The sequence below is a fragment of the Felis catus genome, chromosome A2 (assembly GCF_018350175.1).
Source record: "Felis catus isolate Fca126 chromosome A2, F.catus_Fca126_mat1.0, whole genome shotgun sequence".
Taxonomy (NCBI): domain Eukaryota; kingdom Metazoa; phylum Chordata; class Mammalia; order Carnivora; family Felidae; genus Felis; species Felis catus.
In genome coordinates, this window is record NC_058369.1 from 104,341,166 (window position 1) to 104,367,242 (window position 26,077).

At 32.7% G+C, this 26,077-nt stretch overlaps 1 protein-coding gene across 7 annotated transcripts in view; it reads left to right on the forward strand.

Annotated features, from left to right (window-relative positions):
* PHF14 (PHD finger protein 14) overlaps positions 1-26,077 on the forward strand; it is a 217,823-nt gene that overhangs the window by 144,115 nt on the left and 47,631 nt on the right. For 6 of the 7 annotated variants that reach the window (XM_011280406.3, XM_011280403.3, XM_045052420.1 and 3 more), the window contains one exon: positions 11,644-11,761. In XM_011280406.3, the coding sequence (XP_011278708.1) occupies positions 11,644-11,761 (118 nt within the window). Of the gene's footprint in view, positions 1-2,752; positions 5,640-11,643; positions 11,762-26,077 lie in introns of those variants that run through there. The other variant, XM_019825527.3, reaches the window with a different exon arrangement.

Genomic DNA, 26,077 nt, shown 5'->3' on the forward strand with positions numbered 1-26,077 from the left:
ATAATGTATAGGAATCTCATTTTTAAAAATGTTTTAAAGATTTTTTTAAGTTTATTTGTGAGAGAGAGAGAGAGAGAGAGAGCGCGCGCGCGCGCGCGCCTGGGGGAGGGGCAGAGAGAGGGGGGTAGAGAGAGAGAAATCCCAGGCCTGATGCGAGGCTTGAAGTCCCAAACCATAATATCATGACCTGAGCTGAAATCAAGAGTTGGATACTTAACCGACTGAAATACACAGGCGCCCCGTGACTCTAATATTTTTAACATTTGTAGCTGAACCTAGAAAAATGTTGTTTTAAATTCTGTATGGCTAGGATTTAATGTTCATGTTAGATGCTTACTATGTCCCAGTCTCTATTCTTTGCTCTCTAAACGTATCATCTCATTCAGTTTTTACAGTAGTCCTATGAGGTATTCACATTTCCACTTTGGAAATTAGGAAACTCAGGTACAGAGTACTAAGCATAATGAAATAGAAATTATTCCAGTTACATACTGCAATTATATAGATTATGTATTAAAATACAGTTTATTTCCCTTCCAGTAAATACTGTTATACTGCTTGATAAATCTGCTCTTCATATTAGTTGCTGAGATTTACAGAGTGCTTTTTATGGACCAATGTGCTAGTTAGTGCTTTCCATATTTTATCTCATTAATTCCTCAGAGCAGTCCCAAGAATAGATGCAGATTTTATCCTTATTTTATGAGTGAGGACTAAGAATTACTTGTCTGTGATGACACAACTAGAAAGTGGTAAAATTAGGGTAGTCTTGACTCTAGCTTATGCTCTAATCATGAGGTATACTTCTCTCCAGACGACACTACTTTAGCATAGTTGACTTTGTTGGGTCAGAAGTAGATGCTTCCTGGCAGGCAGTTCCAACTCTTCAAGGTACTGACTGTTGATGCATGCATCAGGAAAGCCCTTTAAAAATGCTTAATTCTTTTTTTTTTTCCTACCTTAATTTATAGGTAAGCTTACTAGATACATGTGGAATAAATACAAAGCCACAACTTGATCTCTGATGTAAAAGACCACATAGTCAGTCTTTTGTCCTCGGAAGATAGTAGCCAAAACAAGTCACACTGCTTACTCTGTCTGTAAGGGAGATTTGGAATATTAAGTGAAATTTTAGGATAGAGAAATATTAGCAATAGCCTCTTAGTTTTTTTCTAGGTTAAATTTCAGCTTAGATTTAATTGGGGTTTAAAGCAGATTTCCATGATATCTAATGTATTTATGTTCAAATTCCTATCAGAGTTAAGTACAACATATCTTTTGGGTTGTCTGCTAGTCTCCATCATTTACACTTGGAATTAAGATTTAATTATACTTCTGTGGTAAATGATGTGGTTGCTTCCTCTTGCATTATGCTTATCTCGTAGTTCTTAGCTTGCAGTCAAAGCAGTTCTCAGAATATCACATTCAGAAACTGCTTAAAGCTCTTCGCTTAGAGACTGAAGCACAGAGAAAAGTTAACACATGTAACTATCCAACAAGGGAATTCAGCCTTCCCTCTCTGTTTCCCTATGACTCAACAAGGGAATTCAACTCTTTTTATTTCTCATGTGTCAAGAAGTATGTTTCTCTGAAAACTGTGTTTCACATTCTTTTTTTTCTTGTACAGTTTTGTTTTTGCTTTCTTTGGAAATTATTCAGCTTGGCATGGTAGCTCTTCTCAGTAGTGCTGTATGTGTCTGTGATTGTGCCACTTTTCACTTTCTTTTTCTCAATGGAACTTAGAAGCATTAAACACATCTTTCTAGTAGTTATATATTAAAATGAAGTTTCTCTATAATGTGTGACTACTTTGGCAGTTTCATCTCAGCTACATGGGTATCTGAAAGAAATAAATAAATTTTTATGATTATCACAGTAAAAAAAAAAAGTTCTTCTAATCACTAAGCACCTAAAATTTCTCCAGAAAATAAAGGCACCAAGGTAGCAAATGAATGCAAGTTGATAGTGAAGTAAATACAAGAAACACTAGAGAAAGTTTTGAGAAATAAATGGAAATAAGTTTTGAAATTTTGGCTAAAATTAGTACATTCATAATCTACCAGGTCTTTATAGTGAGGTGTATTTTCTGCCATTTTTGTTGCACATTCCACTAAAAGAGCTAGTTAGGGATATACTCTTTACAATTGTAACCAAACATTTCTAATATAGTCTTTATCAAAGGAAGACAGTGTAGACACAGGTGATAAGAATCGTTTGAAAATTTCCTCTCTGAGACTCTATAGTTGAGTAGAACCAGCCTGTAGTTATTAGGTGTGCTTGTTTTCAACACAGTTGCATACAGTATGCATTCAGCATAGTTTCTCAAGCATTCAGCATAGTTTAACTATGTTAAATTGCCATAGTTGAAGAAAATACAGCAGATTGCAATTTTTCAAAATATTTATTGATCAAATACATGTTTGCTTATGTAAATATAAACCCTCCAACATTTTTATATTTTCCTTTTTGTTTCAGTAAGATAGATTTATTTTGACAACTAAAACTGATAATAATAACAACAACAATAATAATACAAGAGGAGGCAACTCAATGTTTCAAATGATAAAATTATTTCATTTTAACTAGTAAGAACCTATACAAGATCATGGCATTTAGGGTGTCTGTCTCTTTGGACCAGATCATATGTTATTTGAATCTACTGTGGTATTGTTAGTATGTTTCATAAGACATAGTACAGAGCTGCTATGATCTTTAAATGTTAATATTCTTTTCTTATCACTTTACTGTGTAGATACCCTTCATGAGACCCAACTCTGCCACAGCTCATCCTCGGAGGCAATCCTGGAAACCTCTTTTATAAGTGTGATTTTAAAAATGTGGATAACACTCTCAATAGAGTACATAAAGTAAAGGAGAACAGCTATCTTGTCCTTCCCATAAGCTTATCACTGCAAAAAGTTGCCTTTGCTTGTCAGGTTTGGATAGAATGTAATTGATTGGTTTGTTGCTTGGACTGACAAGGCAGTTAATTTGCCTGTGTGGATTTTTTTCTATTTTTTTCTTTTTCTACTTTTTTTTTCCTTGCACTAATCAGAAATATTTGATATGTGCATTGTTGAAAAATAGTAGATAATGTCTTGTCAGAATTGTCCTATTAAGTGATGTCTTTCCTTCTTGCTTCTTTGGCAAATGATGACATGTGGTGTTTGGACTTACTGAAGAGCTATGGAAGCCTGTGGGACTTAAATGCAATGTGCTACTACTCACTGTTGTTGTTGAACAATACCAGTAACAAGAAAGACAATGCATTCCACTAGTCTGCTATCCTGTTTAATCCAGCTTAATACATATATTCATATATGAAATGTTAACATTGGGAAACAACTATAGACTCTTATATTAAAGGTTATTTCTATTTATATTATTCAGCAAAAGTGAAAGACTTGTGAAAGCTTATGCCATTCTAGTTTTGGCTCATTAATCCTAGTGTGAAAGCACTAATATTATTAGCATGAAACTATTACAACTTCAGATTTTAACCTCATTAGTAAAATATATCTGTGTTGATCTCTAGGTATTTTTTAATAATACCCACATTTATTCAGTCTATTGATTTAATACAAACTTTCTGTGTTCAGTATAATTTTATTTTTCTCAACCTTAAATAAGAGGTTATGAAATAAGGAGGGAGATACAAAGCTTAATGACTATACAGCTTGCCAGCTGAAAGATCTTCATCAACATCTGTATTTTTCCAGAGGTTTACAGAATTAAAATTTGATCTTCAAGTTTTAATGATCCAGTTTTAAATCAACGACAGACATACGTTGAATATTCCATCACTCCATCTTGAACTGATTTAGAAGAGACTCTTTGCTGAAATTGAAATGTACATATACATGTAATTCTCAACATGTCTCTTGGAATTTTCTGATTTATAATTGTGGTTTTGGACATCTTTTCAGGTATAGTGGCAATTAAAAATAGTTTAAACTTTAGGAATAGAGTAGGCAGTGTTATAAATAATCAAAAGCAAGTGTAAGTATAAAGTTGCTGTATGGTAGTTATCTATAGTTATAGTAAGGAACCATATTATGGATAAGATGTTTAATAAAAGTAATATGTATATAAAATATGTATAAACTGAGATTAACTTATTAAAAGGTCTTTTAATATTGGAGGAAAAATATTAATAGCCTGTAGCAAAACCAGTTGGCTTTTTTTTTTTTTAGGAATAACGAAAGACTCATTATTTATTTCTACATAAGCTTAAGAAAAAGTTGGTAATTATTACTATTGCTGACCTGCAGTTGATTATAAGAAAATGTCAGATTGCCATTTCCTTAAAAGAATATGTTAATCTTCCTGGCCCTGCTTTGTTATATGCTGAGAAATTACTAGTGGTCATTTTATTTTGGGTTTTTTGAGAAATCATTAAGCCTTGTGGTTTTGGTGTTACTATTAATCAAAATCCTTTCCACTTTGGTTCTAATTATGATACTACAGTATCATCATTCTCCATCTTGCAGTCTCCAGTGGTGGATATGCTATTCCATATTTGGTGCTAGCCCTAAAATCTTTGTCACACATCACAAATACAAATCTCATTAATTCATAAGGTCCTGCAAACATGTATTTAGAGTAAGAGAACTTTTAAAGGGAGTAGAATAAAACATACTTTCCTAATAATCTCCTAAGTGCTCTCATTTTTCCACAGTTTTAAAACTCTTTTCCATGATTGGCCCAATTGCTCTGCAAAGAAGATATTAATGTGTCTTTAAGAAAATATGCACTAAATGGTGTGTATTTCACAGACAAAAAATTTGCATGCCAGGTAAATTATGGTTATTTGTCACGTAATAGGGAAATGAAAAAAATGCTAAAATATCAGGAGGGAAATTAAAGGACTCTGAAATACAAGAAGAATGACATAGTAGTATATAGTGGTGGTTCTCAAACTTTATAGTATATTAGAATCCCATGAAAGATTTGATAAAACACAGATTGTTGTGCTATTCCACCTACTTATTGTCCTCTTCTTCAACTTTACTCCCTCCTCCTGTCTCCCTACAGTTTCTGAGTCAGGGGGTCTGGGATGAGGCCTGAAAATTTGCATTTTTAACAAGTTCCTGAGTGATGCTGCTGGCCAGGGACACCACTTTGAGAACCATTTGTATGTAATGGTTTTTAAAAGAATCAATGTGTTGTGGTTGCCCTTGATTGATTGAGGATGGAGTTAATGTACGTAAAAGGGCCCTTAAATTTTCAGAAATATCTGTTTCTAGATAAAAGAGTTTGTGGGAGTTTCATCTACAATACATACAATGTCTTTATTTTTATAAATTCAGTAAAACAATTTTTTTAATTTTTATGTTTTTAATTTTTAATTTTAATTATGGGGAAATCAGTATTTTAGATTACAGAAGTGAATCAAAAAACATAGCCTTTGTCCATAATTCACTGATTCCTTTGTTAAAAAAAGATTTGATATTAGGGTTATGTTTGAACATGAAAAAAAAGTTTAGCCTTAACCTTTATCCATCTTAAGTTTAGAAATGATTTATGTCTCACTTCTATGCCATCATTATTCATGTATTTCTTGGTATTTTTCTGACTATACATTTACGGCATTAAAAATAGATTGCTGACCAATAAATAATGATCATTTATTACCATTATCTTATTTCCTTGTTTTTATATCCTAACTTAATGAGACCACTCTTTTTAAACAATGTTCCTTTTTTGACAAAACTTACCACTGTTGTACTTGATTCACAACATAAGAATATTTTATGAATATTTCACCAAAATTTATTCAAGGAATGTAGAAGGACTCTGTATAGCAGAGTGGAATGTAACATTAAAAAAAATTATTTTCTAAGGTTGTTTTTGACAAGTGAAACTTGTTTAAGAGACTCAGCTTTAGGGTTGCATGGCATATGGAGATCAATTTTTTCCTACTTATCTGAGTCAGCACTTTGTAAATATACATAATGTTAAGGATTGTGATTAAAAATATTTCTGAGATGGACATGGTTTGCCAATACTTTAAAAAACGTAGGCCTCTTTCTCCCAGTGCTCACTCTAAGACTTCTGCAGTCCTGCTGATAAGATTCACTGCTGTTCAGGTACATAAGATATAATGAAATTGGATGTTCACGCTGGGCTTTGTAAATAAAATGAGATTGACCCCCAGCTATTATCTCATTTATCTGATTTACATTGTAAAATCAGGATCTACACTATTGATTAGAGCATAATTAGTTAATTATGAACAGGGAAGTACAAAGTTATGTGGGGCTTGAGCACAGCAGGTTGTACTGCTGAAAAATTTCCAAGGGCATGAGCAGATGGAGATCAGTTTATTAAAGAACAAAGCAGACGTGTTTCAGGTATGGAAATGTCTAATCATTCTCTCATGCTGTGAGGAGGTACTTGACCTTAATTGTGTATTTTTCTAAGAATTCTTTATGTTTCATTTTTATTTTTTGTTTCACTTTGAATCTTATAACCTGGCTGCTGCAGATGTAGCTAACTGAATTGATCTCATTATTTAAGCTATCATTAAATGTGAATTTGGATTTCAATAATTATCCAGATTTTTTCCAGTTAATGTACTTTCATGTGTAAAGAATATTTTTGTCTTTCTTACCACTCATTCAGTCATTATTGCCTGTGATAAAAATAGAAGTCTATAGTGGCACTAGTGAAAATATGTTGAAGATCTCTACATTAGTCTTCTATTTGCAGAATGATATACATTTTCTAATTATTTTGTTTGGAAAATGCTCATGTAGGTGGTTTGCACTAAGTTTGTTGTAAAATACATAAGGAATAAAATATACCTTTATTGATAGGAAAATGTTATTCTGATATTGGAAGAATGCAGAATTTTGTCCAAGCTTGTATTATTTTAAAAGTGATTTAACTCATGGGCCACAATCCTGCTTCTTCTCCATCTGTTAAAATGGGTAATTGAAATAATTGGCCACTATTCAATGAAAGAATCTACCAATCTGTTAATAGATTTATGTGGGTGTGTTAAGCTGCTAGTGAGATTTAAGTAATGTTAGTATTAAAAGATCAATTCTTTTGATCTTTCTTGTATAGAATTTTTACACAGAAATGATGAAAAAGTAAGGAAACCCAACCCATCAATTCTCTCAGTATTTAGTCTGTTTTCTTTTTAAGTGAACAGATGTAATGGCATATATTTTTAGGGTCAGTATTCTACTCTATATGATAGACATGGATCTAAATAAAACGTTCCTTGACATAACAAAATAGCTGTGAATATGGGTCAACTTGATCACAAAAAATGTACATCCCTTTTCAAGTTCCATGTTACAGATTTCTCTTCTGAAGTTTAGCTTATCCTCTGGCTATAAATTATAGGAGGCACACTTAATTGTTTTAGTTAGTTTAAAAACAGTTATTTAACATATTCTCCTAGTGAAATTATCAATTGGAAATTAAGATAGTTAAAGAAATCCTTTGGAATACTGGCTTTTAGCCTTTCTCTTGGCACAGGCAGAAATAAATCCGTTGTTTCTTTTTACTTGTATCCATATTCTCAGTAACTAGGTAAACACATGACTGTTTGTTGTATGGATCAGAGGACATATGAACATAAGTCCTTTTCTTCCTTTTCTTTGTCTAGGGTGCTATAATTAACCATATGCTAAGTAAGTATTTTAAATTCATACAGAACTATGTTTATTTGGTCACTGCATTTTGTTAAATATGTAAAAGACCACATATATTTAGCTGCTTTATTATTTACACATCTGTGTCCTTTATGAATCTGATACCTAGGAAGTTGTATTTAATATTTGTATTAAATAATATAATTAAACAATCAGGTTTCCTTTCATCTTATAAATTGGATTCATTTTTTCTCATCAAAATTGTAATTTTAGAATGCCCTGTAGTGTCAATGTGTATAATATATATTAGATGTTTAAAGGATACTTCTTTAAGCATCCAGTTTGTATTTTATTAAAAGGAATTCATAGTGTTTCTTTAAAGGTTAGTTTAATATTCTCTTTTAATATTTTAAGATATTGCCTTTCTATACAGTATGTGTGCTATTGGTATATTATAATGTTTTTTTTTTATATAGACATTTGTGTTCCATAATAAAGTATATTGTGTCATATCACTATGCTTTTGTGGGTCAATGACTGCTCTTGGAAAAGATTTTAAAACATTGCATTCACTATTCTTTCTGATAAATGAAATACGTATATATTATGTGCTGCAATTATGTTTCCAGGTATATGTAAGAAATAGAAGTAGAAACTATAAATAACAATTTGATCAAAAACTACTTCAACTTTATTTCAGCTTTTAGGTAGAAGAATGGTTGCAGACCCTTAGGAGTTTCTGATTTTCAGTTTTTAAAAAAGATCTGAATTTGTAACATAGTTAGAATTTATTGGCTGACAAAATATGCCAGAGTTTTCATAGTGGTGTTTGTATGTGCATGAAATAAGTAATCCACTATTTTTACCATCTACATTATTCTTTGGTTTCTAGGATTCTTAGTGGTATCTCTTACATTCGTCTCTGATATATTAATTAGTACACATTCTGTTCAAGTTTACTTGTATCATTCAGGATATTTTTGTTACCAGCACATAAATCTATGGATGTCCTCAATATTCTAATGTAAAAACAACCATAGTTTTTCCACATGGAAATAATTTCAGTCATTTGTAGAAAGAACTTTTATTTGCCTATTTATTAACAGAGCTATTGATTTCAGGATTGATTTATTTCTCTTTGTGTTTTTTTCTCTTGGATTTTAGCAGTTCCTAAGTGTATTAACTACTCTTTTTTGCTATTTATTCTTGGGATTACAGTTTTTATTTACTGGTGAATGAGCTATAACTTGAAAGAACTTCCGTATCACCCCCTAATTCTGACAAGTAAATTCTGCCTTTCCTCTGAGACCCATCACAAATACATTAGAGTTCCACAGGGAGAGTAAGTCATTCTAAAAGGTATTACTAATGAAGTAATCAGTAGAATTAGGTCATTTCCAAATGGCATATACTTCAACATTATTGTCTAACAAATCTAGCATATACAACCTTTGTTTTCCCAGTGCATTTATTCTTGAGCTGATAACCTGATTTTACAGTTAATTGGAATTAGCTATAAATTGGAACTGTATCAGTGTAGCAAACTTATTCTTAAAGTTATTAGCTGGAAATACATAGGTAACAATAAGAATCCCCTTCATCTATGCAGGTGATGTAAACAAATTATTTACAAAACAACGAATTGAGATATACCTTTATATTCATCATGGTGTTTGATGTGACTTATACAATAGAAATCATAATTTGAAGTTATGACACAGAGTTTTAAAGTAAATATGCAATAATTAGGTTATAATTTGATATGAACTAGGAAAACAGTAATACCATAACTCTCCACCTATCAAGAGCCCAGATTATTGGCAGTCTGAACTCTAAGGAACATTTACCAAAACCTAAAGTGAAGCAAAAAAGACTATGTAGTAAACTGAAATTGAGTCCGTGTACTTAACTCAGAAGTTCTCATTTTCATGTCTTTTTATTGTCCATTTGCATAGTCTTACTAAGGTTAAAGATCTGTTTTCTAAATCTACAACAAATTATTGTTAGGAAAATGCTTAGACAAATAGAGTTACAATATCAGAAAGCAGTAGCTGACACTTTTCAAGCAAATTAATACCCTGAAAACCTATGAAAGTTGAATACAAGAATTCAAATAGAACAGCAGATAGTACTCCAAACACAGTTAAACACTTAGCAGCATGTGTTACTTGTATTCATGACCCTGATAGGACAAAGATAAAGTAAATTATATTTATTTTCTTGCTGAAGTAAAGAATGTGATTCTTTTAAAATGTTCCATCAAAATGGTAGAAACACTAGTTTTCATGTTTGAAGGAATATGGCCTCAGCTATCTAGAAGTCTCAACTTTCTCATAAATTCAGAAGTGCTCATATTCTGAAGGTTCCTGTAACTATACAGAATATAATTGAAATTTTAACTAAAGGTAAATAAGTTATATTGACAAGAAAGAACATAAAATTGTGTGGGCTTGCCATTTAGTTTCTTTATGTTACATTTGATGTTCGCTATATATTCTCTGTTATTTTTTCTTAATGCCAGAACAACAGGTATTTGAATACTTTGACTGCCTTTAAATGTGTTTTTGGTTTATTTATAATATTGGCATAATATAAAGTGCTGTTATTCCTATTTGATTTCGTTTTTCATGTAATTAGAATTATCATGGTAGATCATTCTTTTCGAGTCCGTGTCTTGAGTCTAAAATCAGGGTTTTGGAAAACTGCATAAATGTATATGGTTCATAAGGAGAAAGTTTACAGGAAAAATGGGTAAACTTACAACATATTATGTTTTAAACTTTTTTATACCTGAGTAACTTAACTAAGTTGCTAACTGTCTGAAACTTGATCTCCAAAATGGGTCTTTGGGACGTTGGATTTTGTAGCGTGATTTGAAATTTTTACCTAAATGTGATTTATACTCCCTTTATTCTGATGGTTTTTAAAAATCAGTGGTTTTTCTTGGTGTGTTGTTTCTAACAATAGTTCTTTCCCCCCTTTTTTCTAATAAAGGTTATTGAATAGTAATTTTTCAATTTATTGAGTAACACATGCTTTATAAAAATTTCTTCGTGGTTTCGTATTTGGATTTCTCAACATTTTAAGTTGTAAATTAGTAAGAGAGACAGTAAATAAAAAGAATCTGACAGACTGAAGAAAAGTATTTTTTTTAACTTAAAAGAACACAAATAAAATGAGGACAAAATCCTTTCTATTGGATGTATACATCTTTGTTGTTTGTTGTTAAATTTTGGTCTTGTTATTCCAACTGATGCAAATTTTATTGTACAAAACAATGAAATAATGCAGATCTTTCTTCATTGTCAGCAGGATGAGATTGTCTGAAACGAAGAATAGGTATGATAGTTTTCTTAGATTTTGCACATTATAGGGTGGCAAAGACAGTATCAAAATATTTGTTGATAAGCTTAAGGATGTACTAGGAGGTACTCTGAAAAACCAAATGCACTGAGAGAGAGTGACAGGTAATTTTGAGAATATTTTGTATTTGAGAAAATAATACCAAATTCTTAGAATGATTTTTATTTGCTAGATTGTGTTAACATGCTATAAACATTAGAAAGTGTATTTACAATCTACTTTCACTTGGAGAAAGTGATAAGGTACATTGTATAGAACTGATTACAGCTTAAATTTTTTTAAGTAATCACAATGTATTAAATTCATAATCTAGAATTATATACATCTTAAATGTTTTTTAGCTAATGAATAATTAATTCTTGATGTTTAAAATTGAAAATGTGTTATGAACACATTTGGCTATACACATTCATTCATATGCTCTCAACATTTCTGCTATCAAAGTGTTCTGAATGACATTTATTTTGTTTGTTAATTTTATTGTTGTATTTTGTTTTCTCCTTAAACATAGATTTCAGCTTTAGATTGTCTTTATCATAGACATTAATTTAATAATCTTGTGAACTAAGGGAAGAATTAACAGTGTTGAAATGTATGGTAATTTGCCATTTGTCTTTGTAAAAGATAGTTTTTAATATTATTTAGATACACCATAAATCTCTTTACCCTACAGGTGTGATGAATGCAGACTGTGCTACCATTTTGGCTGTTTGGATCCCCCTTTGAAAAAGTCTCCTAAACAAACAGGCTATGGGTGGATATGTCAGGAGTGTGATTCTTCATCTTCTAAGGTAAGGAGAAAAGTCCATAAGAAAAAGTGTTTCACTTCATTTTGATAGCCATATCATACCATCAGCTTCCTGATTTTGAAGAGAATTAGAATTATGAATAACCAACATTTTAATCTAATGTACTTCAAGACTAACCATGGTGATTTTATTGCCCTTAAATTATGGAATAAACAGCTCTACTAAGTTATATAAATATCTTCTGAAATGTTTTAGCTGTAAATTTTGTGTATTTTCTATGTTACTGTAATATATTAAATAGTGTTCTAGTCACCAAAGAAAGTCACCCTGTGCTTATTTACCACACCTAGGGAATGGCAGGGTAATTCTGGCTTGAGTCGTGAGAAATTTGTTTTGACAAATATATATTAATGTGTATAAATATGAATCAACAGAATAACCAATAAAATCCAATTTTATTTTGTAGATAACTCATTAAGTATATTGTGAATTAATTTTTAATAACGGCAGTTTGAAAACTAAGTGAAATAAGTGAGAGAAAGACAAATACCATATGATTTCACTTACAGATGGAATTTAAGAAACAAAACAGATGATCATGGGGGGGGGGGAGAAAAGTCTGTTCTTTGACAAAACTAGTTTTTACATAATTAGAAAGGACAATAAGGTTGTTTAATAGTTTATCTCCAAAAATTGAAATTATATCTTTTGAATATCAATATTATAACCTTAAATTGTAATCTGCAGTTTAAGATTATTGTTTCTTTAAAGTGAGTGAATAGACTCCGATACTTTGACTCGTTTGACAAAAATATTGAATATATTTGAAATAAGACATTTTGATCAGCTGCGGGTTAATCAGATTGTTCTTCCGTAAGTAGACAGTGGAAATTAGCTATCTATTGTAATATGGACATGAAGCCATCTTTCTTTTTTTTTTTTTTTTAATTTTTTTTTCAATGTTTTTTATTTATTTTTGGGACAGAGAGAGACAGAGCATGAACGGGGGAGGGGCAGAGAGAGAGGGAGACACTGAATCGGAAACAGGCTCCAGGCTCTGAGCCATCAGCCCAGAGCCTGACGCGGGGCTCGAACTCACGGACTGCGAGATCGTGACCTGGCTGAAGTCGGACACTTAACCGACTGCGCCAACCAGGCGCCCCAAAGCCATCTTTCTTAAATGCCACTTAAATGCATTTGTCTCTCCTAGAGTCAATTAAAATTAATACTAAATTCCTTTTTGATTGTGGAATCAAATATATATTTCTGTACATATACATATTTTTTGGCCAAATTGTTGCCTTTAGATTCTAATTTCAAATGTTTAAGAACCTTGATAATGGCCATAGAGAGTGGTGTGTGGATTGAGTCTACTAATTCATTAATAAATGATCCACTTTTAATTTGAGATCCTCCAAAGGATAAAAAGCCACTATTTTCAGAACATACCAAAATCATGAGTAATCCTAAAGGCATAATGGATATCTGTATAATTTTTGCAGTTTTACCTTTAATAATGTACAAGCTGTAGTAAAAATAAAAACAAAAATAAAATGTATTTTTTTCAGTTAAAATTATTTGTTCCAGGTTACCACAGACACCATCTATAAAAAGTGATTTGTGAAAAACTACAGAAAAACATTATAGAAAAAAAGCTATTTAAAGGGTTTTTAAACCAAATTTATTACAAAATTTATATATTAGCATAATGATTATTGAAGTGGAATATACTCTGCATTTTATTAGTAATAATCAAGCTTTTTTGCTCAAGATTTTAAACTATACGATATCAAGAATTATTTTCCAGGCATTTTATTAAGACCCAGAATTAAGAGGTATTATATTTAATAGCAAAAGTTATATTGCATAATTTAAAAATGTTGTACAGAAATTGTGTTTAAATGGAAAAAAATAGTGATTATACTGTAGATTATAGAGAGTTGTCTTATGGGACTGTTTGTGGTATAAGATTTTTTCTTTTTTTTTTTTTTTAAGTTTATTTAGAGAGAGAGAGAGAGCGCATTTGAGCAGGGGAGGGGCCAAGGAGAGGGGAGGGAGAGAGAGAATTCCAAGCACCTCTGTGCTTCCAGCACAGAGCCCAACACGGGGTATGATCCCATGTGAGATTATGACCTGAGCCAAAATCAGAAGTCAGGTGCTCAACCCACTGAGCCACCCAGGCACTCCATAATATGATTTTTCTAATACATTTTTTGTTTGGGGTTTCCTCTACTCTCAACAAACAAATAAGGAAAGCATCTTTTAAAAAAATATTTATTGCCCTTTAAAAATACACCTTTCTGGGGCGCCTGGGTGGCGCAGTTGGTTAAGCGTCCGACTTCAGCCAGGTCACGATCTCATGGTCCGTGAGTTCGAGCCCCGCGTCAGGCTCTGGGCTGATGGCTCAGAGCCTAGAGCCTGTTTCCGATTCTGTGTCTTCCTCTCTCTCTGCCCCTCCCCCGTTCATGCTCTGTCTCTCTCTGTCCCAAAAATAAATAAATAAACGTTGAAAAAAAAAATTAAAAAAAAATAAAAATACACCTTTTTGTGTACATTCTTTTAAAAAGGTTCTGTACTACTTTAAATGTGTAGCATTGTATACAGTGCTTAAGGAATGGCTTACAGTTATATAGTAACTTCATTAATGAATACTGAAAATTAAAGGGGGCCTATTTATATATATGTTAGGAGTATATTTTACATTTCTTTTTTTTAATCTTTTAAAAAACATTTTTAATGTTTATTTATTTTTGAGAGATAGAGGGAGAGTGCGAGCCAGGTAGAGGCAGAGAGAGGGAGACAGAGGATCTGAAGCAGCGACTGCAGCGAGCCCAATGTGGGGCTCGAACTCATGAGCCTTGAGATCATGACCTGAACCAAAGTCAGATGCTTAACCCACTGAGCCACCCAGATGCCCCTATCATATATTTCTTAATGCAGTAGGATGCCAGTAGCCATTGAGAAGGATAAGATATTTTTATTTTTGTTTTTGTTTTCCCTCTTTATGAGACAATAGGTCTTCTACTCTGAATGGAAATCCATTAAGAAGGCACATTGTTAGAAAACTTGAAATATATTTTCTGTATTCTGACCTCTGATTGAATACGAGATAATAAACAACCAACATGATCAAAATTTCATCCAAATATAGTGTCTAATCTTTGGAATGTCATAGCATTTTACTTTATAAGGTTTACAGCAGTGAAGTAGATTTGTATTTTTGTCATATCAACATGACTATTGTATAGTTATGCTTTTTTTCCAATAAAAAATTAAATTTAATGTAATAGTTAAGCTGGAAACTTAATATTTGTTGTTGGATCCATTCTGATTTGTTCACTGTTGAAGATGTTCATTCCTAACTAGCAGGTAGTAAATTTGTTTACATTTTTCTTAGAAAGATATTGGCTAGTTTGGGTCCAAAGAAAGCATTGATAGATAATATCATGCTTTATAATTCAGTGAATTGCTGCAGAAGCTGTTAAATTTAGAAATCAGTATGTTATTAATATCTGAGTCCAAACTAGTGTATCAGTCAAAATTAGTATCATTGTAGGGCCTAAAAGAAACCTACAGTGGAAATCAATATACTTTGCTTGTCCTTGATTTTCCTCTATTACATTTAGTGGACTATTATTTGTTAGGTAATACTGTGTGTATTTGCCATGTTCATATATTTTAATGATATGAAAACTAAGATAAAAATAGTTGCTGCCAGGAGAAGGAAAGTGAATCAGTTGCTAATAAATTTACGGGGGGGGGGGGAGTGAAGTATAAAATTCTTACAGCTATAAAATGTATATCCAACTTCCTTTCTCTGTGGCAGTCAGGATTATTAAGTCCAAGGAGTCTTAACTTTTATTCTAAAAATTTGACTCCCAAGTAAGTTATTTATTTTGCTTAGAATTTTAGATAAATACAAGGTGAGGGTATATAGTTGAATACGTGCTTGAAAATACATTGCACTTTAAACATTAATTTAACTCTTAACATTGTCTCCAAATTTTGTGTAGCAGAGGAAACAAATATAATGCCATGTATATTCTCAGCAGCATAATATATTTTTACATGACTTTGTCTCTTAAGTAATAGGTTTATCGTTATGGGCTTTGTGAGGGCAAAAATCTTCTGTCACAAATCCTGCCTGTTAATTTTATGGAAATTCTGCTCAAGTCTAAGAAGATTAACCGTAACATAATCCATAATTTTAAGTTTTAGCACATGATAAAATACACCTAAGTGTAGTTTCAATAATATTGATTTAATTACAATTTACCTAAAAGTAGAATGACTTTTTTTTAAATTGAGAAATAATTGACACATAATTTGATATCATTTTCAGGTATGACAAGATAACCATTCAATATTTGTATATAGAATGAGTGTTTATTCTACCTGAACCCATGAAATATGGCATGATAAGACTTTCTCTGACTTATCAACCTATTATAAACCTACTTAAGTTCACTTTAGGTTTCATGTAAAATGACTACATGGACACAGATATATACATATATGTGTGCACACACAGAAACACAAATCTACACATATACAAACACATGGAAACACATATGCACAAAACATATCTTCTCCCATAGGCTGTGCTTCAAAGACATTTGACTAAGGCAGCAGCTATCCAGCCAGTGTATTAAGTTTATATTCAGTGCAGCTAGTTCATTGCTACCTATCACCATGCCTTAGGAATTTTTTTTCCCCTGCTTTTTACTATGTTGCCGTAATACTAATGTTAATGAGTATTATATGCCTGGAAAAATAATGTGTTTTGTTCTTTTTTAAATTTTTTTCAATGCTTATTTATTTTTGAGAGAGAGACAGTGAGAGCCGGGGGCGGGGGGGGGGGGGTGGGGGTGGGGTGGGGAATCCAAAACAGGCTCTTGGCTCTGAGCTGTCAGCACACAGCCCAATGTGGGGCTCAAACTCATGAACCATGAGATCATGACCTAAGCCTAAGTCAGACACTTAACTGACTGAGCCACCCAGGGGCCCCATGTTCTTAATCATCCTCTTCACCTCTCTGTTAGTTTTCCTCCCTCTCTGTTCCATTTGTTCACCCAACCTAAATACCTGGAATCATCTTCAAGCCTTACCCATCCTTGTGCCTTACAGAAAATCATTCTCTGAGTCCTCTGAGAAGTTTACTTCCTTAAATGTTTCCCCAGTGTGCTCTTTGTTCCTTTCCTCCATTGTTCCTGTGTTGATTCAGTGCCTCACTTTTTCCTCATTCTTTCAGTTTCTCCTGTTTTGGAAACTATCTAAATAGGTCTGCCATACTCTTCTCTTTTACCAATTCTCTTTACTAGTGGCCTCCAAAATGAAGTGTTTGTACCCTAAGAGATAGACAAGATGTCTAATTAAGTCAACTTAATTCTGTATAACATCCCATTTTAATTTGTATGTCTGTGCTTTATAATGTAAATAATATATTAATACTGTGGAACATGATATAACTTCATACAAATATATTTTGATACATATTTAAAATATTTTTAGTATGGGGCATATCAACAAAAATGCCTGGAGACCATACTTCTATACTGGTACTAAAATAATCTTTCAGAAACTACATTTGTCACACCTCTGCTTTGCATTTGTGTTTTTTCATCCTCTTTCATGTCCCAAATATAACCAACAAAAACAGAAAATTAATGTTATTACCATCTAATCCTCAGTATTCAAGTCTTGCCATTTGTCTTAGAAATTTCCTTTATAGCAAAAGGATCTAGTACAGAATCATTGTTGCATTTATTTTTCATGTTTCTTTAGTCTGGACAGTCCCTTATTCTTTCCTTGATTTTCATGACCTTGCCACTTTTGAAGATTACAGGGCAGTTATTTTGTAGAATGTCTTACTTTGTATTTTTTAAATCTTTTTTTATAGTTAGATTCATTTTATGCATCTTTGATAAGAAATGCCACAGATGTGATGCAGTATGCATTCTTTCAGGTGATACATGACTTCAATATGAACCATAGATGGTAATCACTTGACTAAGGAGCTGTCTGCAAGTCTCTCCCATTCTCTTCCCTTTTCTAATTAATTCATTAATTTGTCTAACCTTGAGACTATGCAAATATCCATATTATCCAAATTATCCTCATCAGACTTTCATTTTCTGTTTTATTCAGTGGATTATATTGGTTTTTATCATTTATTTTGATCTTCAAATTGTCCCAGTTTTGGCTAATGGAAGCCACTTCAGACTGCTTTCTCCCACTTCAGCTTGGCATCTATGTCCTTTTGACATGATCCCAGCAATCTTTAAGTATTTCCTTACTAAAGGTATTCCAGACTCAACTGTACTTTCCCTTTCCCTAGTCCTAGAACCAGCCATTTCTCCAAGGAGCTCCAGTTCTTTCAGTGGAGAGTAGTATTTAGAAACCAGGATGTGGGTACTAGATGTGCTCATTGTTACTGCAGTGTCATTCCTCCTAGTTCTTCTAATTTTTTTTTTTTTTCAACGTTTATTTGTTTTTGGGACAGAGAGAGACAGAGCATGAATGGGGGAGGGGCAGAGAGAGAGGGAGACACAGAATCAGAAGCAGGCTCCAGGCTCTGAGCCATCAGCCCAGAGCCCGACGCGGGGCTCGAACTCACGGACCGCGAGATCGTGACCTGGCTGAAGTCGGACGCTTAACCGACTGCGCCACCCAGGCGCCCCATCCTCCTAGTTCTTCTAGACAGAGTGAAGGACTAGATGTATATGTACACATACCCGTTTCTGCCTTTATAGATACTGGAAACCATTCCAGTTTTCTCCCTTTCTATATTTCTAACTCCCTGACAGAAAACTAGTTCCCATTATTCTGAAATATTCTTATATAATTAGTCCCCTGATACAAAACTAATCTCTCATCACCCTCCACTGCCACCCAACATGGACACCTATTTTGCTTACTATAACCTAATGGGCTTTAGACTGAATTGTTCAGGAAGAAGTGAGAGAGGGAATGAGGGTGGACGTCTATATTTTTTACAAGCTCCCTAAATTATTTTAATGAGCAGTCAAGAATAAGAATCTGTTTTACGTGTTTTATGAAGTCTTCAGTTATTAAGAAAGATTCTCACCTAAAAATTAACTTTTTTAGAACTTTAAAACAAATATACACAATGCCCAAAACCCAAGTGAAATGTCAACAAACTATTTTAAAATTATGTTGTATACTTACATATAAAATCCAAGGTAGATTAAGTACTTTTTTTAGATATAGGGCACAGGTTTTTTTTTTAATGTATTTTTTTAAATTTTTAAATTTTTTAAAATATAGGGCACAATTCACTATTCAGTCTTTTCCTAGAGTGTACTTAATATAGATCTCAACAACTTCTGTTAACACACCCAAAATGAAGATCATTTATTTTGACATGGTTAAATGAACATATATAAATATTTTTTAAGAGTGCTTCATTCAAGTCATATACATCATATATTTTACAGTGACTGTGCCAGTTATGATTTTAGCTTTTCATCCTTATTTAAGCTCTGTTTGGTAAAAAGCCATGGATTATACATGACAGGTCATTATCTGACTACTACCAGATTAACTGTCTTAGCTTGGAGAACTCCATTTGGTTCACTCTTACTTGATCTATATAGTGTAGAGCAATAATAAATTGAATTCATATGTAGATAAATGTCATCTAAATCCCTATGAAAAATTTTCTGGAACTACAAATGCTATGCATGTCTGCTGAGGCAAGTGGTACTTTTTGATAATCATTTGTATTAGAAATCCCTGAGTAGGGAAAGTATGATTTTTTTTTCATCTTTATTTTCCAATTTTCTGCATTAAGCAACTAGAATTCTATAACTGATATAGTTGAGTAAAAACTGCATAGGTAACTATTCACTTTCAAATAAAACACTAATTGTGAATCTTGCCCCTTTACGAACTGAACAAGACAATCTTTCCAAGGAGTATCTTGCCATAGTACATTATTAGCACATGTAATTGAACCTGGTAATTTTGGAAAGTGGATGTCTGATTTTATGTATAATGACAATTTATGAAAAAATATAAAATTAAGGGGCACCTGCTGGCTCAGAAGGTGGAGCATGCAACTCTTGATCTTGGGGTTGTGAGTTTGAGCCCCATGTTGGGTGTTAAAGGTCTTTTAAATTTGAAGTATACAAATGACCCGTTAAAACAAATATTTTAAAAATATTTTAGCTATTCATTTGACCTCTTGGATTTTATTAGGTTAAATTTTAAGTTTCTGAATTTAGCATGGTTGACAAAGAAGTCATTTTAGGTAAAACATAACACCTAACTGTTTTAATTCAGTATTCTAGCATTTGTGTGACAAGCATTAGAACTTACAACAGTGTGCTTTAGCAACCTTTACTGAATTCTGATTGGCTTTTTTACTGGTACAGGTATGTAAAAGTTTGGAGAAAAGTTGTTTATATAGTTTCTTACAGTGGAATCCCATAGAACAAATCTGTGGTGGTTTGTAGACTTACTAAAATTATGAGAATTAAAACTGGTGTGGTTATCCTTGATGATAGCTGTGGTTACATATTAAACTTTAGATTACCTCTTTGCTAGTGTGGGGGATAAAACCCACAATCTTCCAGTTATCTTCTGCTTTACATCTGGGTTATGTTCAGGGTATTGCCTGAACTCTATTATATGCCTGAACTGTAGCATTTTCCACAAAATCGTTCGTATAAATATCTTATTTAAGCCCTTAGTTTCTAACTGAGTATTGTACTTTGAGACTAGTAACAATGATGTATGAATTCAGTAAGAGGTAATAGCCATTAAGAATTTTACTAATTACAGATGATACTATGTTTTTTTTTAAAAAGTAGAGTGTATTTTTTTAAACTGAACATTTATGGACAAACTGAACTTATTTTTTGTCATTATTGCTTGCTTAAAAAGGTTCTTTGATTGTCCTAGACATTTTCTGAAACCTATTCCTAGGTAATATTTTATCAAGTAATAATTTTAGCCAAACAAAGACTATTTATGGTTATTCTTCATAATAGAATTGGAATCTATACTGATCTGTTTAGTTCTGTAGTAATTTCCATGGGGACTATGTAATACATGTTAAGTGTATTGGTATACTTCAATATGTCATGGTCAGGTATTCCTTAAGAATCTTTTTGTACATATGATTTCTCTCCTCCAGGTACAGTTTGTTAGTGTTTATGACATACACGTGTATGTATTTGAACTTCATATTCACAGAAAAAAAATGACTGGGACTTCTAAAATTAGACAATTCTTTCATATTAATAATTTTCAAAATTGAAACACTAAATCACTTTTTAAGTTACATTTACTACAAACTGGAAAAACCAAGCCACTTTCTAATTTAGATGGCATGTGGGCCTGATGCGTTTGCATAGCATGCTGTGGAATACCATATGTGATAAGAAACTAACTCATAACTGAGAGATAATTAATCAAAGTACAGTAGGGTGCCATACATGGGAATGCCTTTCAAAACTCACCAACTTTATACTATCCTTTGGTTTTAAAATAGTTTTTTTTTACTTTTATATTATGTTGGAGGGAAAAGTGACCAACAAAAAATCTGGTAGACTGAAGGATTTTCATTACAGATTTTAAAAAGTTAATAAGAATATTTTTACCTATTAACCCAGCATTATTAAATTTGGATTATATAATAATGTAAGAATTAAGAAAGAATGTAGGGGCGCCTGGGTGGCTCAGTCGGTTAAGCGGCCGACTTCAGCTCAGGTCATGATCTCGCGGTCCGTGAGGGCTGTGAGTTCGAGCCCCGCGTCGAGCTCTGTGCTGACAGCTCAGAGCCTGGAGCCTATTTCAGATTCTGTGTCTCCCTCTCTCTGACCCTCCCCTGTTCATGCTCTGTCTCTCTCTGTCTCAAAAATAAATAAATGTTAAAAAAAAATTTTTTTTAAAGAAAGAATGTAGAATACATTAGTTATGTAAACTTGTTATTCCAGTATTTATAGATGATTTGAGGGTGAGAGATACTGTTTGCTCTAAAGAGATGGTCCTAGTTGAAAAAGGCTAGCTCGTTCTCAGAGCTGTGAAGCTAAAGGAAATAATGGGGAAGGCTTAACTCCTAGCTTCAAAAAACAGAGTGAGATCTCATGTATTCTAGTTGTAGATAGTTTATTCTAATTTATTAAATATTTATTTTAATTACTTCATCATTGTATAGAATTACTTATCTATTAAAAAGTAATCTTTCTAAGCTACATATTGTGGTGTAGGTAGTACCCTTTACCTACAACTAAGACAGACTTCTTCAGATCTAGGCTAAGAAAAACAAAAGAATAAACTCTGAAAGTTAATGGAATTGAGTTCTGAAATCAAATATATTTAAGAATTCTAATCTAGACATTCTGATAGAATCTTTACCAAGATTGATAGGGGTTGGAGGCATAGCCAATGTATGTTATGCCATGTTTCTTACATTTTAACATGTTCATTTTTTGACATTTCTGAAATTAGGGTGTCTGTAAGCAGTTTATATTTTTAAGTGATAATATTTTTTCTTAAAAATTTGCTATTTATGGGGTTTCTTATAATCTGAGGCATTGTTGAGTAACAAAATAGAGTTATTTAAGGTATACACAAAGTGAAAGTACACAATACATTGTAGAATAAAGAGCTTTATGAATTCTGAAAAGAAACAAACTGGGTTCAGATATTAATTATTTACAATGCTTGTGCAATTTATAGTTCTTTTTTTAAATGTTTATTTATTTTTGAGAGAGCACATGCAGGGGAAGGGCAGAGAGAGAGGGGGACAGAGGATCCAAAGTGGGCTCTGCCCTGACACCAGCGAGCCCAATGTGGGAGTCGAATTCACAAACCACGAGATCATGACTTGAGCCAAAGTCAGATGCTCAACCAACTGAACCACCCAGGTGCTCCTACAATGCTTGTGAAATTAGTAAGTTGTTTCAGTTCAGTGAGCTTCAGGTTGCTTATTTGTGAAAGGCTTAATGGCAATACTTGGAATATTGGAGATACTCAGTAAATGACATCCCTTCTAATTCTTAAAAATACACAAGCATTTTAGCAGCACTTGGGTGACTCAGTCAGGTGAACTTCCAACTCTTGGTTTTGGCTCAGGTCGTGATCTCATGGTTCGTGGGATTGGGTCCTGCATTGGGCTCCATGCTGACAGTATGGAGCCTGCTTGGGATTTGGCCTCTCCCTCTTTTCTCTGTGCCCCTCTACCACTTGTGCAAACATGTTCTCTTTCTCTCAAAATAAATAAAAATAAACTTCAAAAAAATTAAATGAGCATTTTAATTACACAGGGAAAAATTCAAAATTGGTGCTAATGTCCTGATTTTCAAATGTAGAAAATGTTTTTAAAAAGTGATCTGAAGAGCAGTTTTCTGTGTTTTACTTTTTGTCTTCACGCACCAGGTAAAAATCTTTCTTGTCCCTTTCACATGAAACAGAGTAAGGTCATGTCTAACATTTTCATTTACAAAGAAAAGTCCATTTGCTTTAATTTCTTGCTAGGGTTAAGAGGTAATGGAAAGTTATCTTTATAATTAATCTGGTTTTTAAACTAAGGCACTTGTGGCTCTCTAAACTTTTAAAATTATATACTATAGTATTCCATAAGGTATTTTTTTCTAAATCTATTGTGTATCATTAGCAAATAGTTTTTTCTTTAATATTGATGGTAATGACTATTTCGCATTAAATATAGAATTAAAGTCCTCTATGAATTGAACAGATCATACATTAATGTATTTATTTTACTTTGTAAGTAGAAGGCTGATATTTAAAAAGTAAAAGTTTACTGTCATATTTAAAACGTTGGCTCTACCAAGTATTGAACAATAGAAAAAGACATAACTGATATATGTTTCTATATATAGAAAAAGACATAAATGGAAACTTGTTTTTAACTAAAGATATACTTTTTAATAGGTAAAGAAATACCCAAGAAATTTCTCATAGACTGGAGAGGGGTATTATTTCCTTGGAAGGTCATGAAAACTATAAACCTGAAAATGAAATGAAAATAAAAAGTAAATAAAATAAAATTTAAAAGTAACAAATCATTGAAGACAGGTGTAAGATAATTTATGAGTCTACCTTGTCAAAGTGTATACAGTTTTTGATAATGAAAGGTTTCACCAAGCCTAACAAATGACTTAGAGAACAGGCATATATATCAGCAGCACATTCTTTTACCATATAAATGTTTGAAAACTTCCAAAGGATGGAAATGTGAGAGGTTCTGGGCTAGCATTTTCACATACTTTGTGGAGTCTGGAAATTCAGGTTATTAACTTTTAGAGCATACTGTGTAAACATATTTGGAATTTCGAATTTCATAACATGATTATATGCCTTCAATATGTCTTACAGCATTTATGCCAAGAGAAAGCCTCTTTCTTAAGTAAGGAAATTTATACTTACTCTCAGATGCTAGTAATGCATTTCGTTTGGAAAAGTAGATCTCAAATATGTGCTTTACATGTATGAGTCAAAGGGTAGTGATTTATACATGTAACTTCTTCAGAGCCCTGCTTTACACCCCATATTTCTTCCCCTCTCTGCTACCCACTTCCCTGATTTCCAGTAGAAGAAACCATTAATAACATATATTTATTTAGCCATAGCATATAAATTTCTCTGTTTATCTTCATGTTACTTTAAAAACTGACTATCTCTTTTTGGGACTATCACATATGCTGTTTTTAACTTCTTTTCCATTGGTAAAATGCTAAGTAAGGCAAATTATAAGACTGTGGTCCACACTATCCTCCCATAGGCCCCAGCCTAGTCCAGTCCTGCTCCATATTAAATTATTAGCTTCACTTCTTATTTTGACAGGACCCCAGAACCACCCTTAACTAATTTTAATAGGTTAGGTGAATATCACTTTATTACTTTTTTTACTTTACAAAAAAAATTTTTCAGTTTTCTGATTTACATCATAATTTGACATTTTCATCACTTGTCAACTCACATTGCCCAAATGCTAATGATTTTTCCTCAAAGCCTACAAACCACCTGCACCAGGATCTTCTAAAGTACTGTTTAATTTGCAGTTTGGAAGGCCCCATACAGACCTACTAAATCAGTATTTCTAGAATGCTACTCAAGATTAGCATTTTTATAAGCACCACAGGTGATAATTAAAGTTTAAGAACCACTGCTTTTGACCCTCATTTCTTTTAAATTTCTTACACATAGTTTTGTCTCTACTTGAAGTATTCACTTATCATACCTACACACTTTACTGTTCATAATAGGACTATCTTTCAACCCCCCTGCCCCGCCCGAGGCAGGATCAAGGTAGATTGATGATATACCTGATTCAGGTTCAGTACGGTAGCATTCCTGGGTTACTAATATACCATATTCCCTTTCTTCTTTATGAGTTCTGGAACTGCACAGCAACATCATAGGTATCTTCTCTGAGCTATAAATTCAGTTTTCCCCCATCGAGAATCTTCCTCAGTTACTCTGCTTCATCTTTTTTTCTGCTTCTTTGCAGCAATTGATACTATTGGTAACTTCCTCCTTTTTTGCAGACTCCTTCCTTGCCTTTCAGTGAACTTATTTTCTCTGGGTTTTCTCCCTTCTTAGCAGACCATATCTTTTGGGTTTTTTGATAGGCTTCTTTTCACTGTCTTTTCTTACTTTGCAGGTGACAGCATCCATACCCAAAGCTAAGTACCACACCCAATTTTGCTGCAGGAAAACATGGCATTTAGGATTTAATGATCTATCTACTTTTTCTGAGTTGATGTTCATCAAGGGAGACTTTCTGACTTTTAAAATATTATCCTTTGAGGGTTATCTGGGTGGCTCAGTAGGTTAAGCATCCAACTTGATTTCAACTCAGGTCATATTTCACCTGTCTCCCTTCCCCCATCAAAAAAGAATAAACATTTTAAAGAATAAAAATAATATCCTTTGTATAATAATTAAAGACATAATGTGATAAATTCACCAATAACTTTTAGTTTTCTGTTGCCACTATCTAGTGGTCTGCTGAGGAAAAGCTAAAAAATCTTACAGTAGCAACTTCTAACAGGAAGAATGAGCAAGTGAGTTTTGGGTGGGTATATAAAATGGTGTAATGACTTTGAATGCAGAAAAAGTTCTGATGATCTAATGAACAGCATGGTAATCAGAGTTAAGAATACTGTATTATACACTTTGAAGTTACTAAAAAAGTAGATTTAAGCATTCTCACCACAAAAAAAAAAGAGATGGTAATTATTTGATGTGATGGAAGTGTTAACTAACACAATAGTAGTAATCATTTTGCAATATATGTATATCAAGTCAATACACTGCACACCTTAAACTTACACAATGTTACATGTCAGTTATATCTCAATAAAG